General features: G+C 49.0%; 1 protein-coding gene across 1 annotated transcript in view; it reads right to left on the reverse strand.

Moving 5' to 3' along the window:
• Positions 1–13,578, reverse strand: part of cfap44 (cilia and flagella associated protein 44) — a 139,125-nt gene that overhangs the window by 79,202 nt on the left and 46,345 nt on the right. Inside the window, exon 11 of the mRNA XM_033032970.1 lies at positions 635–734. Within this exon, the coding sequence (XP_032888861.1) occupies positions 635–734 (100 nt within the window). The remainder of the gene's footprint in view (positions 1–634; positions 735–13,578) is intronic.

Genomic DNA, 13,578 nt, shown 5'->3' on the forward strand with positions numbered 1-13,578 from the left:
CCTGCGTGACGCACAAATGCACTCTTTAATATTCTTTTTTTGTGCTCTGACTGCCTGATAAGACAATAATTTATTGCCCATCCCTGATTGCCCCAAGAAGGTGGCAATGAGCTGCCTTCTTGATCTGTTGCGGTACTTCTTGTCCAACTTGTCAGGGAACTTCAGAATTTAGACGCAGCAGCTGGTGACATATTTCCATTTCAGGACAATGTATGGCCTGGAGGGGAATCTGCAGTGGGGTTTCCTTTCACCTGTTACTCTTGTCCTTCTATGTGACAGAGGTCATAGATTTAAAGTGCTGTTGGAATGGTCTAGAGATAACTAACTGCAGGCATAGATATGAAGTGAGTGGCAGAATGTTCAGAGGGGATCTGAGGAATAACAGTTTTTTTTCCTGGAGGGTGGTTGGAATCTGGAAAACATTATATGAGAGTACAGGCAGATTCTGTCACACCAAGTAAGAAGTACCAAGATGAGCCCTTGAATCTCAAAGGCAAACAAAGGCTTTAGGCCAAGTGCTGATAAATGTGTACTTGGAAACATTGGGCTGAACCCCTATTTCTGGGCTACATGACACTAGGGTTTTCTGAACTACATCATGTCACGTCATACTTAAGTAAGAAAATGTACCTACAGTCAAGTGCTGTTGTTGCCATCAGATAGGTAAGTGGTGACAGGTCCATAGCCTGGATTACCCCAGTGTGGAAAGAAAATAAACATTCCGGATCTTGCGTCTGTAAAGATATCAGAAAAGCCATTAGGATACTGCAGAAGAACTGTTACTGGAAATAATGTGTGAAGGATACATTGGATATACAATGTGGCGCCATGTTCTGTTGGATTTTGATCCACACTGATTGCAGGAAATGAAAATAATGGAGAAGTATGACCAAGGCACATAATAGTGGCTTGCAAAAGTTTTCATACCCCTTGAACTTTTCCACATTTTGTCACGTTACAACCACAAACGTAAATGTATTTTATTGGGATTTTGTGTGATAGACCAACACAAAGTGGCGCATAATTGTGAAGTGGAAGGAAAATGATACATGGTTTTCAAATTTTTTTACAAATAAAAAACGGAAAAGTGTGGCGTGCAAAAGTATTCAGCCCCCCTGAGTCAATACTTTGTAGAACCACCTTTCGCTGCAATTACAGCTGCAAGTCTTTTGGGGTATGTCTCTACCAGCTTTGCACATCTAGAGGCTGAAATTTTTGCCATTTTCTTTGCAAAATAGCTCAAGCTCAGTCAGATTGGATGGAGAGCGTCTGTGAACAGCAATTTTCAAGTCTTGCCAGAGATTCTCAATTGGATTTAGGTCTGGACTTTGACTGGGCCATTCTAACACATGAATATGCTTTGATCTAAACCATTCCATTGTAGCTCTGGCTGTATGTTTAGGGTTGTTGTCCTGTTGGAAGGTGAACCTCCGCCCCAGTCTCAAGTCTTTTGCAGACTCTAACAGGTTTTCTTCCAAGATTGCCCTGTATTTGGCTCCATCCATCTTCCCATCAACTCTGACCAGCTTCCCTGTCCCTGCTGAAGAAAAGCATCCCCACAGCATGATGCTGCCACCACCATGTTTCACAGTGCGGATGATGTGTTCAGGGTGATGTCTAGTGTTAGTTTTCCGCCACACATAGCGTTTTGCATTTAGGCCAAAAACTTCAATTTTGGTCTCATCTGACCAGAGCACCTTCCTCCACATGTTTGCTGTGTCCCCCACATGACTTGTGGCAAACTGCAAACGGGACTTCTTATGGCTTTTTTCAACAATGGCTTTCTTCTTGCCACTCTTCCATAAAGGCCCGATTTGTGGAGTGCATGACTAATAGTTGTCCTGTGGACAGATTCTCCCACCTGAGCTGTGGATCTCTGCAGCTCCTCCAGAGTTACCATGGGCCTCTTGGCTGCTTCTCTGATCAATGCTCTCCTTGCCCGGCCTGTAAGTTTAGGTGGACGGCCATGTCTTGGTAGGTTTGCAGTTGTGCCATACTCTTTTCATTTTCGGATGATGGATTGAACAGTGCTCCATGAGATGTTCAAAGCTTGAGATATTTTTTTATAACCTAACCCTGCTTTAAACTTCTCCACAACTTTATCCCTGACCTGTCTGGTGTGTTCCTTGGGCTTCATGATGCTGTTTGTTCACTAATGTTCTCTAACAAACCTCTGAGGCCTTCACAGAACAGCTGTATTTATACTGAGATTAGATTACACACAAGTGGACTCTATTTACTAATTAGGTGACTTCTGAAGGCAATTGGTTGCACTGGATTTTATTTAGGGGTATCAGAGTAAAGGGGGATGAATACTTTTGCACACAACACTTTTCAGTTTTTTATTTGTAAAAAAAAAATTTGAAAACCATGTATCATTTTCCTTCCACTTCACAATTATGCGCCACTTTGTGTTGGTCTATCACATAAAATCCCAATAAAATACATTTACGTTTGTGGTTGTAACATGACAAAATGTGGAAAAGTTCAAGGGGTATGAAAACTTTTGCAAGCCACTGTATACAATTCACAGCAGCAGTAAAGGTGCTAAATTGGCTCAAAACAAAACCACAGTAACTCAACACCTTTATCCTCTCATCGGTATCTCCACCCACACCATATTCATGTAAGTAAATGACTTTAATGAGTATAAGGAAAGTGAATCTTAAGAGCATGTAGGGAATTTCAGTGTTCAAAGAAAGTAGTTGTTAACAGGATATTACGGGAAAATTGATTTTAGGACAAATGTTAGAGGTGAATAGGTAAACAAATAAGAAAGGAAGGAAAAGGTTTCACAGGAATATTACCATCAAAAGTCCTAATGTAAACCACTGGAAACATAGAGTTCTATTTGCATAAAGTTGGTGTAATTGACAACTAAATATTTCCAGCTACTAAGTTCCCAGAAAAGACAAAGGAACAAAGAAATGAACAGGATGAAATTGAGCACAAGCCACTGATCAATTGCCCATGTAGGACATTAAACAACCTTTGCTAAAGTTATGAATAAAATAATATATCATAAAGGTATGGAAATAGAAGAATAGGCTGTTTCCCCTACTCCCTTGTGCCTGCTCCATCGTTCAGCAACATGAATGGTCATAAACACATACAATATTCAAACAGGCCCTTCGGCCCAACTTGCCCACACCAATCAATATGTCCCATCTATACTAGTCACACTTGTCTGCAGTTGACCCATCTATTATTATATAAAACTGTGTGCTGCCGCCGTCCGTCCGCCGTCCGTCCGGCTGCCTGCTTTTCTTCCTTTTGATTCGTTCCATCATGTGATGTCACAATGCCCAATGCTCACAGATGTCCAATCGGAATGGATCCATTTGCATATGCCTTTGCAGCAGTCCCAGCCCATGGTGAACGTTCCATTGTGTGATGTCACAATGCCCAATGTTCACATATGTCCAATCGGAATGGATTCATTTACATATGCCTTTGCAGGAGCCCCAGCACCTGGTGAACGTTCCATCATGTGATGTCACAATGCCCAATGCTCAAAGACATTCTTGCCATAGAGGGAGTACAGAGAAGGTTCACCAGACTGATTCCTGAGATGTCAGGACTTTCATATGAAGAAAGACTGGATAGACTCGGCTTGTACTCGCTAGATTTTAGAAGATTGAGGGGGGATCTTATAGAAACTTACAAAATTCATAAGGGGTTGGACAGGCTAGATGCAGGAAGATTGTTCCAGATGTTGGGGAAGTCCAGAACAAGGGGTCACAGTTTAAGGATAGTCCTCCTTTGCTCTCCCTCCCAAATCTCTCCCATTTCCTCCTCCCCCTCTCCCCTCCCCCCCTCCGGCACCTGTGTGTTTGGGGGGTGGCTAGTGTGAGTGTGATGCCGCAGCCCCCCCCCCCCCGCCGCAAACGCGCCTTGGGGAAACAGACCCAACGGGTCTGCACTTGGTCTAGTATCCCTCTAAACCTGTCCTATCCATGTACCTGTCTAATTGCTTCTTAAACATTGCAGTATTCCCTATTTCAACTACCTCCTCCGGCAGCTCATTCTATATACCCATCACCCTTTGTGAAAAAGTTATCCCTCAGATTCCTATTAAATCTTTCCCCCTTCACCATTAACCTATGCCCTCTGGTTTTCGATTCCCCTACTCTGAGCAAGAGACTGTGTGTCTAGCCAATCTATTCCTCTCATGATTTTACAAACCTCTATAAGATCACCCCTCATCCTCCTACATTCCAGGGAATAGAGTCCCAGCCTGCTCAACCTCTCCCAAAAGCTCAGACCCTTGAGTCCTGGCAACATCCGTGTAAATCTTCTCTAAAAGAAGATATGATAAAGGTATGGAAATAGAATAGGCTTTCCCACACTCCCTTGCGCCTGCTCCATCGTTCAGCAACATGATAGATGATCTTTTATATTGGCACCACTTCTTGCTTTAATACAGGTCTTGATCTTATACAGATGTATAAAATCAGAGGGGAATGGATAAGGTGAATGCACAATTTTATTACGTTTGGTATTGCCTTTAGCAGATGCATGTACAGGGTTTTCCTTAATAGCAACTATCAGGGATTCAACCAGGAAAGCGAGCCCACACCTACTACAGGGATCCCGTGGGAAGCAAGTGCCTGCCCATTCTGGGATGGCAGGACTTTCATATGAAGAAAGACTGGATAGACTTGACTTGTACATGCTGGAATTCAGAAGATTGAGGGGGGATCTTATAGAAACTTACAAAATTCTTAAGGGGTTGGACAGGCTAGATGCAGGAAGATTATTCCCGATGTTGGGGAAGTCCAGAACTAGGGGTCACAGTTTAAGGATAAGAGGGAAGTCTTTTAGGACCGAGATGAGAAAATCATTTTTTACAGAGAGTGGTGAATCTGTGGAATTCTCTGCCACAGAAGGTAGTTGAGGCCAGTTCATTGGCTATATTTAAGAGGGAGTTAGATGTGGCCCTTGTGGCTAAAGGGATCAGGGGGTATGGAGAGAAGGCAGGGATGGGATACCGAGTTGGATGATCAGCCATGATCATATCGAATGGCGGTGCAGGCTCGTAGGGCCGAATGGCCTACTCCTGCACCTATTTTCTATGTTTCTATGTTTCACCCTTGGAGTCCAGCAACAATGCGAACTCCCACTTGTCACTGGAGATTGACCCATGCTCACCCCACCCCCAGGTATCCAGTCAGGAGAATGAATGCCCACCCACTCTGGGGATACAACCAGGGGTGTGAGCATCTACCCCGGGCATTTAGCTGAGAGAGTGAGCAACTGCCTTCAAGCGGCAGCGGAGAGAAAGTGGGTCACTTGGGCAGGAGAAAAGTTTTACGCTTAGAATTTAACATTACAAGGTTGGAATTTTATGAAATCCTTGCAGCCTGAATAATATTTCTGGTTTGTAGGCAACAACGAGCAGTTGAGGAAGTAGAATCTCAAGCAGGAAGGAGGAAGAAAGTTGAAGCAAACTAGACATCAGCATGCATTTGTGGGGAATTTACCTGTGCAGTAGTAACCACAACACCTATTCTTCATTCACCAACCTCCTTAAATGCTGGTGAACATCACAGCTTTTGCTTTGCCACAATTTAAAATTAAAGCAGCTACATTATAAAGATATCGAATCAAATTTACAATGATTGCTGCAATTAAAATACAAATAATCTCCCTTTGACATATCTTGTCTTTTGTATGTTTTTGCCTGTTTAGTGCTTCAGTGCAAGGATTCTTCCACTGGCTCCACCATGGCTAATGAAGGGAAGGTGAAGGATGCTGTAAGGAGTTTGGAGACTAATGATTTCATGTTTTGGATAGCCAACACGGTTGTTAGTTAGAAGGCAATAGCAAGCGCAATGGCAGAATCATTGAGGTAGAAGGACAAATTGTTTTCCTGAGCAGCACTCCAGGTTTGTGTTCCCTGAAGCCACCGCATCTCCTCCAGGCAGTGCTTTAACAATTCTTTTAGAAAATGATCACTTGATGGGCAACCTGATGGAGGTATATAAAATTATGTGTAGATCGGATATATAATCAGAGTCTTTTTTCCCCCAGGGTGGAAATGCTAGTGGGCATAGCTTTAAGGTGAAAGAGAAAAGTTTAAAGGATATTTGCGAGGCAATAACTTTTATTCTCAGAATGGAAGGTGCCTGAAATGAGCTGCCAGGGGAGGTGTAGAACAGGCAAGGAATTGACAGTATTTAAGTAATGTAAAAACACCATTAAGGAATTGAAATTGAGGAAATACCAAGAAAAGAAATTCAAAAAAGCTTGAAGAAGAAGCTGACAAATGTACAAACGGATGTGCGCAATTTACCAAATAGAGCTAGACAGAGCTGAAATAGCAGAACTAGAAAACGAGCAGCACCCTCAGGATGACATAGAAAGACTCTGTAACGGGTATAGCTTGGACCCAATAGCAGCACAGAATCAGGCAGGTATAGTTGGTAACGAACTTTATTACGATACTGTAACAGAGTAGTAACACAGGAATGGGTACACCGTACTCACACAGGCTCAGGATTGAGCGAGGGTTCCGAAGAGGGGCAGGCAGGAGACGTAGTCGGGGTAGCAAAGGTCCGGTAACCAGGGGATCCAACAAACGGTGCAAACAAACCAGCGAGGGACAGACGAAAGGAGAGTCGAAGCCAGGCAGGAAGTCGGGAAATCGCTGGAGAGTCTTGCATGAATGCTGAGAACAATCTGGCACTGTGTGCCCGGTGAGGAGAGTCTATATACCGGGTTAATAGGTGATCAGAGACAACTGAGTGCAACAGGTGAGGAGAGTTGGGCTGATGAGAGGGGAGTGGCAGGCAGGCAGGTGAGGAGAGGGAGGGACCGGTGGAAAAGTACTGGGAGGTGAAGTGGATGAGAATGAGGAGAGGGCAGACTGTGACAGAACCCCCCCTTCAAGGGACGGCTCCTGACGTCCCAAAACAAAAAAAGAAACAACAATAAATAAAATAAACCCAATCCCACGTAGAGTCGGGTGGGAGGAGGGGGACCGGAGGAGGGCTAATATTCGTCCGAGACATCCATGTCCGCATCCTCCTCCATAGCATCAGAGGAAAGCTCCGTCTCGTCGTCACTGGGCGCCTCAGACGGAAGAGGGGACAGAGTCTCAGGGGCGGCGACCCCTCTAGGAGTGGCGGACTTGGACGGCTGGTCGGGAAGACGCCGGTGAAACTCCCTGGTGAGGGAGGCGTCCAGGATGTGTCGAGCAGGAACCCAGGACAAGGGCCTCTGGACCGTAACCCTCCCAATCGACCAGGTATTGGAGACCCCCCCCCCCCCCCCCCGCGACGGCGGGAGCGCAGGAGGCGGTGCACCGTAAAGGCGGGGCCTCCGTCGATGAGACGAGGAGGTGGAGGAGGAGGGACTGCGGGGACCAGGGAGCTCTCCCGGACTGGCTTTACTCTGGACACGTGGAACGTAGGATGGACCCGCATGGAACGAGGCAACTTGAGCCTCACAGCTGCTGGGTTGATGACCTTCTGGATCTCAAAGGGACCGATGAACTTGGGTGCCAACTTCTTGGACTCCACCCTCAAGGGAAGGTCCCGGGTCGACAGCCACACCTTCTGGCCCGCGAGGTAGGTGGGGGCCTGGGTGCGGTGACGGTTGGCAGCCGTGGCGTAACGGTCCACGGAGCGGAGAAGAGCCGCCCTGGCTTGGGTCCACGTCCTGTGGCAGCGACGAATGAAGGCCTGGACGGACGGGCAGGAAACCTATTTCTCCAGCGCCGGGAACAGTGGAGGCTGGAACCCGTAGGCACACTGGAAAGGGGAGAGCCCAGTGGCCGAGCTTGACAGGGTGTTGTGGGCGTACTCCACCCACAACAACTGCTGGGACCAGGAGGAGGGATGCTTGGACACCATACACCGCAGCACCGTCTCCATCTCCTGATTCTTCCTTTCAGTTTGGCCGTTGGACTGGGGATGAAATCCGGATGTCAGACTCACGGTGGCTCCCACAAGCGTGCAGAACTCCCTCCAGAACACAGAGGCAAACTGGGGTCCCCGGTCGGAGACCACATCGACGGGGAGACCATGGAGCCTGAAGACGTGGAGTAACATGAGCTCGGCAGTCTCCTTGGCTGACGGAAGCGTGGGCAGGGGCACGAAGTGAGCCATCTTGCTAAATCTATCGACCACGGTCAGGATGGTGGTGTGACCACTGGATGGGGGCAGGCCGGTAACGAAGTCCAGGGAGATGTGGGACCATGGTCGATGGGGTACAGGCAGTGGAAGCAGATGACCCGCAGGAGCTTGGTGTGAGACCTTGTGTTGGTTGCAAACGGGACAGGCGTTGACAAACTCCCGAGTGTCCCCCTCCAGCGATGCCCACCAGAACTTCCGTAGCACCATCTCCTTGGTCCGCTGAATGCCGGGATGACAGGTGAGTCGAGAGCTGTGGGCCCACTGAAGGACGTTGGACTGCAGGGCAGAAACCACAAACAGGCGATCAGGAGGGCATGCGCTGGGTCCCGGCTGGTTCTCCAAGGCCGCCTTGACCCTCTCCTCCACTTCCCAGGTGAGGGAGGCAACCCTGTGCGAGGACGGGAGGATGGTGTTGGGGCCAGAGGCAGGCTCCTCCTTCGCCAAGAACTGTCGAGAGAGGGCATCGGGCTTCACGTTGCGGGACCCAGGTCGGTAGGAGAGGGAGAAGTTGAAGCGGGTGAGGAAGAGAGACCAGCAGGCCTGACGAGAGTTGAGCCTCTTGGCTGACTGGAGGTATTCAAGGTTCTTGTGGTCAGTCCAAACCAAGAAAGGCTGCTCGGTTCCCTCCAGCCAGTGACGCCATTCCTCCAACGCCAACTTAACCGCCAACAGTTCTTGGTTGCCAATGTCATAATTCCTCTCAGCAGGGGTCAGGCGTCGGGAGAAGAAGGCGCATGGATGGAGCTTCTGGTCCCCGGCAGCCCGCTGGGACAGAACAGCTCCCACCCCCACGTCGGAGGCGTCCGCCTCCACCACGAACTGTCTCTCTGAGTCCGGAACTTGGAGGATGGGGGACGATGTAAACCGTATCTTGAGTGTCTGAAAAGCTTCGTCGGCCGCGGCAGACCACCGGAACGGAACCTTGGAGGGGGTGAGTGCCGTGGGGGGTGCGGCCACAGTACTGTAGCCACGGATGAACCGTCTGTAAAAATTGGCGAACCCCAGGAACCTTTGGAGCTGCTTGCGGGAGTCAGGAACAGGCCAGGTGGTGACAGCAGAGACCTTGGCAGGGTCCATCTTGATGTTTCCTTGGCCAACGATGTATCCTAGGAAGGAGACTGACGGGGAGTGAAACTCGCACTTCTCAGCTTTAACGAAGAGCGAGTTCTCCAGGAGCCGATGTAGAACTGCCTGGACGTGGTGTACGTGTTCCTCCTTGGTCCGTGAAAAGATGAGGATGTCATCAATATAGACGAACACGTACTTGTTCAACATGTCTCTGAGAACGTCATTGACCAAAGCCTGGAAGACGGCCGGGGCGTTGGTGAGGCCAAAGGGCATCACCAGGTATTCATAATGTCCCGTGGGAGTGTTGAAGGCGGTCTTCCACTCATCTCCCTCTTTGATGCGGACCAAGTGGTAGGCGTTGCATAGATCCAACTTCGAAAAGGTGGTGGCCCCCTCCAGGAGCTCGAAAGCAGAGGAGATGAGTGGGAGAGGGTAGCGATTCTTCACCGTGATGCCGTTGAGCCCCCGATAATTTATGCAGGGACGCAGAGATTTGTCCTTCTCCACGAAGAAGAACCCAGCCCCAGCAGGAGACGAGGAGGGACGGATGAGACCAGCAGCCAAGGAGTCGTTTATGTATTTCTCCATGGCGCCTCTCTCAGGGGCGGACACGGAGTAAAGGCCACCCCTAGGAGGAGCGGAACCAGGCAGGAGGTCTATGGCGCAGTCATAGGGCCGATGAGGAGGAAGGGAGGTGGCCCTAGACTTGCTAAAAACCTCCCCAAAGTCATGGTACTTGGCTGGGACCCCCATCAGATCTGGAGCAGAACTGGAGCAGGTGGCCGGTTGAGGAGCTGAGGCTTGCTTCAGGCACACTTGGTGGCAGGAAGGGCTCCAACCCAGGATGACCCCCGTCCTCCAGTTGATGTTGGGGTTGTGTCGCCGAAGCCAGGGGTAACCCAGGATGAGGGGAAGACGGGGAGACTGCAGGATGTGGAACTGGATGGTCTCATGGTGATTACCAGACAGGACCATGCGCACTGGGACCGTCTGATGAGAAACAGTCCCCAGGAGATGGCCGTCGAGGGCGTTGGCGGGAACAGGTTCAGGCAGGGGAACACAACTGATGCCAAGCTGGCGGGCTAGTTCCTTGTCCATAAGATTAATGTCACAACCAGAGTCCATGAAGGTGGCGAGGGTGTGAGAACCATCAGACAACAGCAGACGGGCATGACAAAGAGGGCGTCGGGCAGAGGAAAGTTCAGAGGTTCGACTCACCAGTAATTCCTGCGCTACTGGTGAGTCTGGCCTTTTACTGGACACTTGGAGATGTAATGACCCGCCAGGCCACAGTAGAGACAGAGGTTCCCCCGACGCCGACGTTCCCGTTCCTCGGGGGTGAGACTGGTGCGACCCACCTGCATGGGTTCGGGTTGCCTCGACGGTTGCCCCGACGAGGGTAGTCCAGTCTCCGGAGGAAAACGAGCTTGGGTGGATAGCTGGCGGTCCGCCTGTCCCTGTTGCCTCTCCCGAAGTCTCGCCAGGATGCGTCGGTCCAGACGGGTCGTTAGCTCGATAAGCCCATCCAGAGAAGAAGGACGGTCGTGGGACACCAACTCATCCTTGATATAGTCATTCAAGCCCAGCAAGAAAGCGTCACACTGGGCCGGGGCGTTCCAATCACTCTGACGGGCCCTGGTGCGAAAGTCGATGGCGAAGTCAGCGACACTCTGGTTCCCCTGGCTCAACCCCAGCAGATCTCCCGCAGCGTCCGGACCCATCGAAATCTCACTGAACACCTTGCGAAGCTCCGCGGCGAAGGCCTGGAAAGAGGAGCAAGCTGGCGTGCGTCGCTCCCATTCAGCCGTTCCCCACAGCCGAGCTCTGCCAGTCAGGTGATTAATGGTAAACGCCACTCTCGCCGCTTCCTGGGCGAAGGTGTAGGGCTGTAGGGCGAAGAGAATGGAACAGTTCGTGATGAATGGGTTGCAGCCCTCCGGGTCTCCAGCGTAGCGCTCCGCAATTCCCACCCAGGGCTCAGGTGATGGTCCTGGCGGACCGGGAGCTGGTGCTGTCGGAGCCGGAGGCGAAGCATGGGGTGTAGCCTGGGCAAGGGTGGTCGTCAGCTGTTGGACCTGGGTGGCTAGTGCAACCAATGCTTGTTCCTGGTTTGACACAGCCTGTCGAACCTCGGAGTTGGAGGCAGTGAGCATAGCTTCGTGCTGCAGGAGCGTGTGCTCAATCCTCTCGAAGCGGTTTGACGGAGACGTTGTGTGCGCTGAGTCCATTGTTGGCCAGATTGTACTGTAACGGGTATAGCTTGGACCCAATAGCAGCACAGAATCAGGCAGGTATAGTTGGTAACGAACTTTATTACGATACTGTAACACAGAGTAGTAACACAGGAATGGGTACACCGTACTCACACAGAGGCTCAGGATTGAGCGAGGGTTCCGGAGAGGGACAGGCAGGAGACGTAGTCGGGGTAGCGGAAGGTCCGGTAACCAGGAGATCCAACACACGATGCAAACAAACCAGCGAGGGACAGACGAAAGGAGAGTCGAAGCCAGGCAGGAAGTCGAGAAATCGCTGGAGAGTTTTGCATGAATGCTGAGAACAATCTGGCACTGTGTGCCCGGTGAGGAGAGTCTATATACCGGGTTAATAGGTGATCAGAGACAACTGAGTGCAACAGGTGAGGAGAGTTGGGCTGATGAGAGGGGAGTGGCAGGCAGGCAGGTGAGGAGAAGGAGGGACCGGTGGAAAAGTACTGGGAGGTGAAGTGGATGAGAATGAGGAGAGGGCAGACTGTGACAGACTCTGTCTATTATAGACCTTCCCTTTTGTTCCCCTACTTTTCTTTGCATCTTGAGTTGTTTATCTCTATTCCCAGCTCTGAAGAGGTCATCATCCAAAAGGTTTCTTTGCAATCCGCTCACCAACGACACCACCCCCATGGACAGTGCCTGACCTGCTCAGCATCTTCAGAATTTTCTGTTTTTTATTAGTATGATATCAGAAACCATAAGATAATAAGACCATATGACCATAGACAACAGTCAAAAGGTCGTGGGCGCAGTGGCGGACCTACATTTTTGGGGCCCTGAAGCTTGAACTGTTATTGGGGCCCCTTCGCAACCAGCAATGAGGTCTGAGTAACCACTGTTATCTTCTTCAATGGGGTTGTTCCATGACAGATCACCACAAATGTTAATTTCTGTCATAAATGTTAATAGTGTTTTAAATTATTTATAATTATTTTATATTAAATATATTTAGAATAAAACATCCTTAATTTGAACGTTTATTCATTTACGGCTATAGCCTACATGATACTTTAATAATCTTTTAATTTTTATTTTAACTGTTGTTTTGTATTGAATTACACTATATTTAATTAATATCATTCTTTTTTTTAAAACCCTTCTCATACAGTAGACCCAAGTTTTTTAAAGCAATGTGGACTAAGCACGATATTCACCTCCAGAAAAAAAGTAGGACGTATTGGGTCCAGGAGGCTGGCTAGGCCCCCGGCAGGGTCCAGGGGCAGTGCCCTGGGGCGCGTTCAGGGAGCAACGCCCCAATGAATTGAAAGTGATTCTCAAGCTTTCTGCCGGTAGTTTACATAACAGAAGCTTAGAATTTTTCTAACACATAAGCAGTAAAATAACCCCCAAAAGATATATATATTTCATGAAATAGGCAATAGACAATAGGTGCAGGAGTATGCCATTCGGTCCTTCGATCACATTCACTGTGATCATGGCTGATCATCCACAAGCAGTACCCCATTCCTGCCTTCTCCCCATATCCCTTGATTCTGCTATCTTTAAGAGCTCTATCTATCTCTCTCTCTTGAAAGCCTCCAGAGAATTGACCTCCACTGTCTTCTGTGGCAGAGAATTCCACAGATTCACAACTCTCTGTGTGAAAAAGTATTTCCTCATCTCCGTTCTAAATGGCCTACCCCTTATTCTTAAACTGTGGCCCCGGTTCTGGACTCTCCCATCATTGGAAACATGTTTCCTGCCTCTAGCGTGTCCAAGTCCTTAATAATCTTATATTTCAATAAATGGCCTCATATAGCTAAAAAAATCTTTACAAAAAATATGTTACCTGAATGTCTCTTTGCCCAGCACTGAGATGAGAAAAAACTTTTTCACCCAGAGTTGTGAATTTGTGGAATGCTCTGCCACAGAAGGCAGTGGTCTTGTCTCCTTCAGCAGCTACTCGGTCTCCCTTCCTGAGCTCAGACACCCACTTCTCCTCACCTCACCTGCACTCACTTCTCCTCACCTACATACCTACACCTTGACTAAACCCCTCGCCTAGACGATACCTCACCACCAAACTTCTCCTCACACCTAAACCTCGCCTCGACTAAACCGTACCTCACTAAACCTCGCCCCTCAAATAAACTTCACAGCTCACC

The sequence above is a fragment of the Amblyraja radiata genome, chromosome 14, assembly GCF_010909765.2.
Source record: "Amblyraja radiata isolate CabotCenter1 chromosome 14, sAmbRad1.1.pri, whole genome shotgun sequence".
Classification (NCBI taxonomy): Eukaryota; Metazoa; Chordata; class Chondrichthyes; order Rajiformes; family Rajidae; genus Amblyraja; species Amblyraja radiata.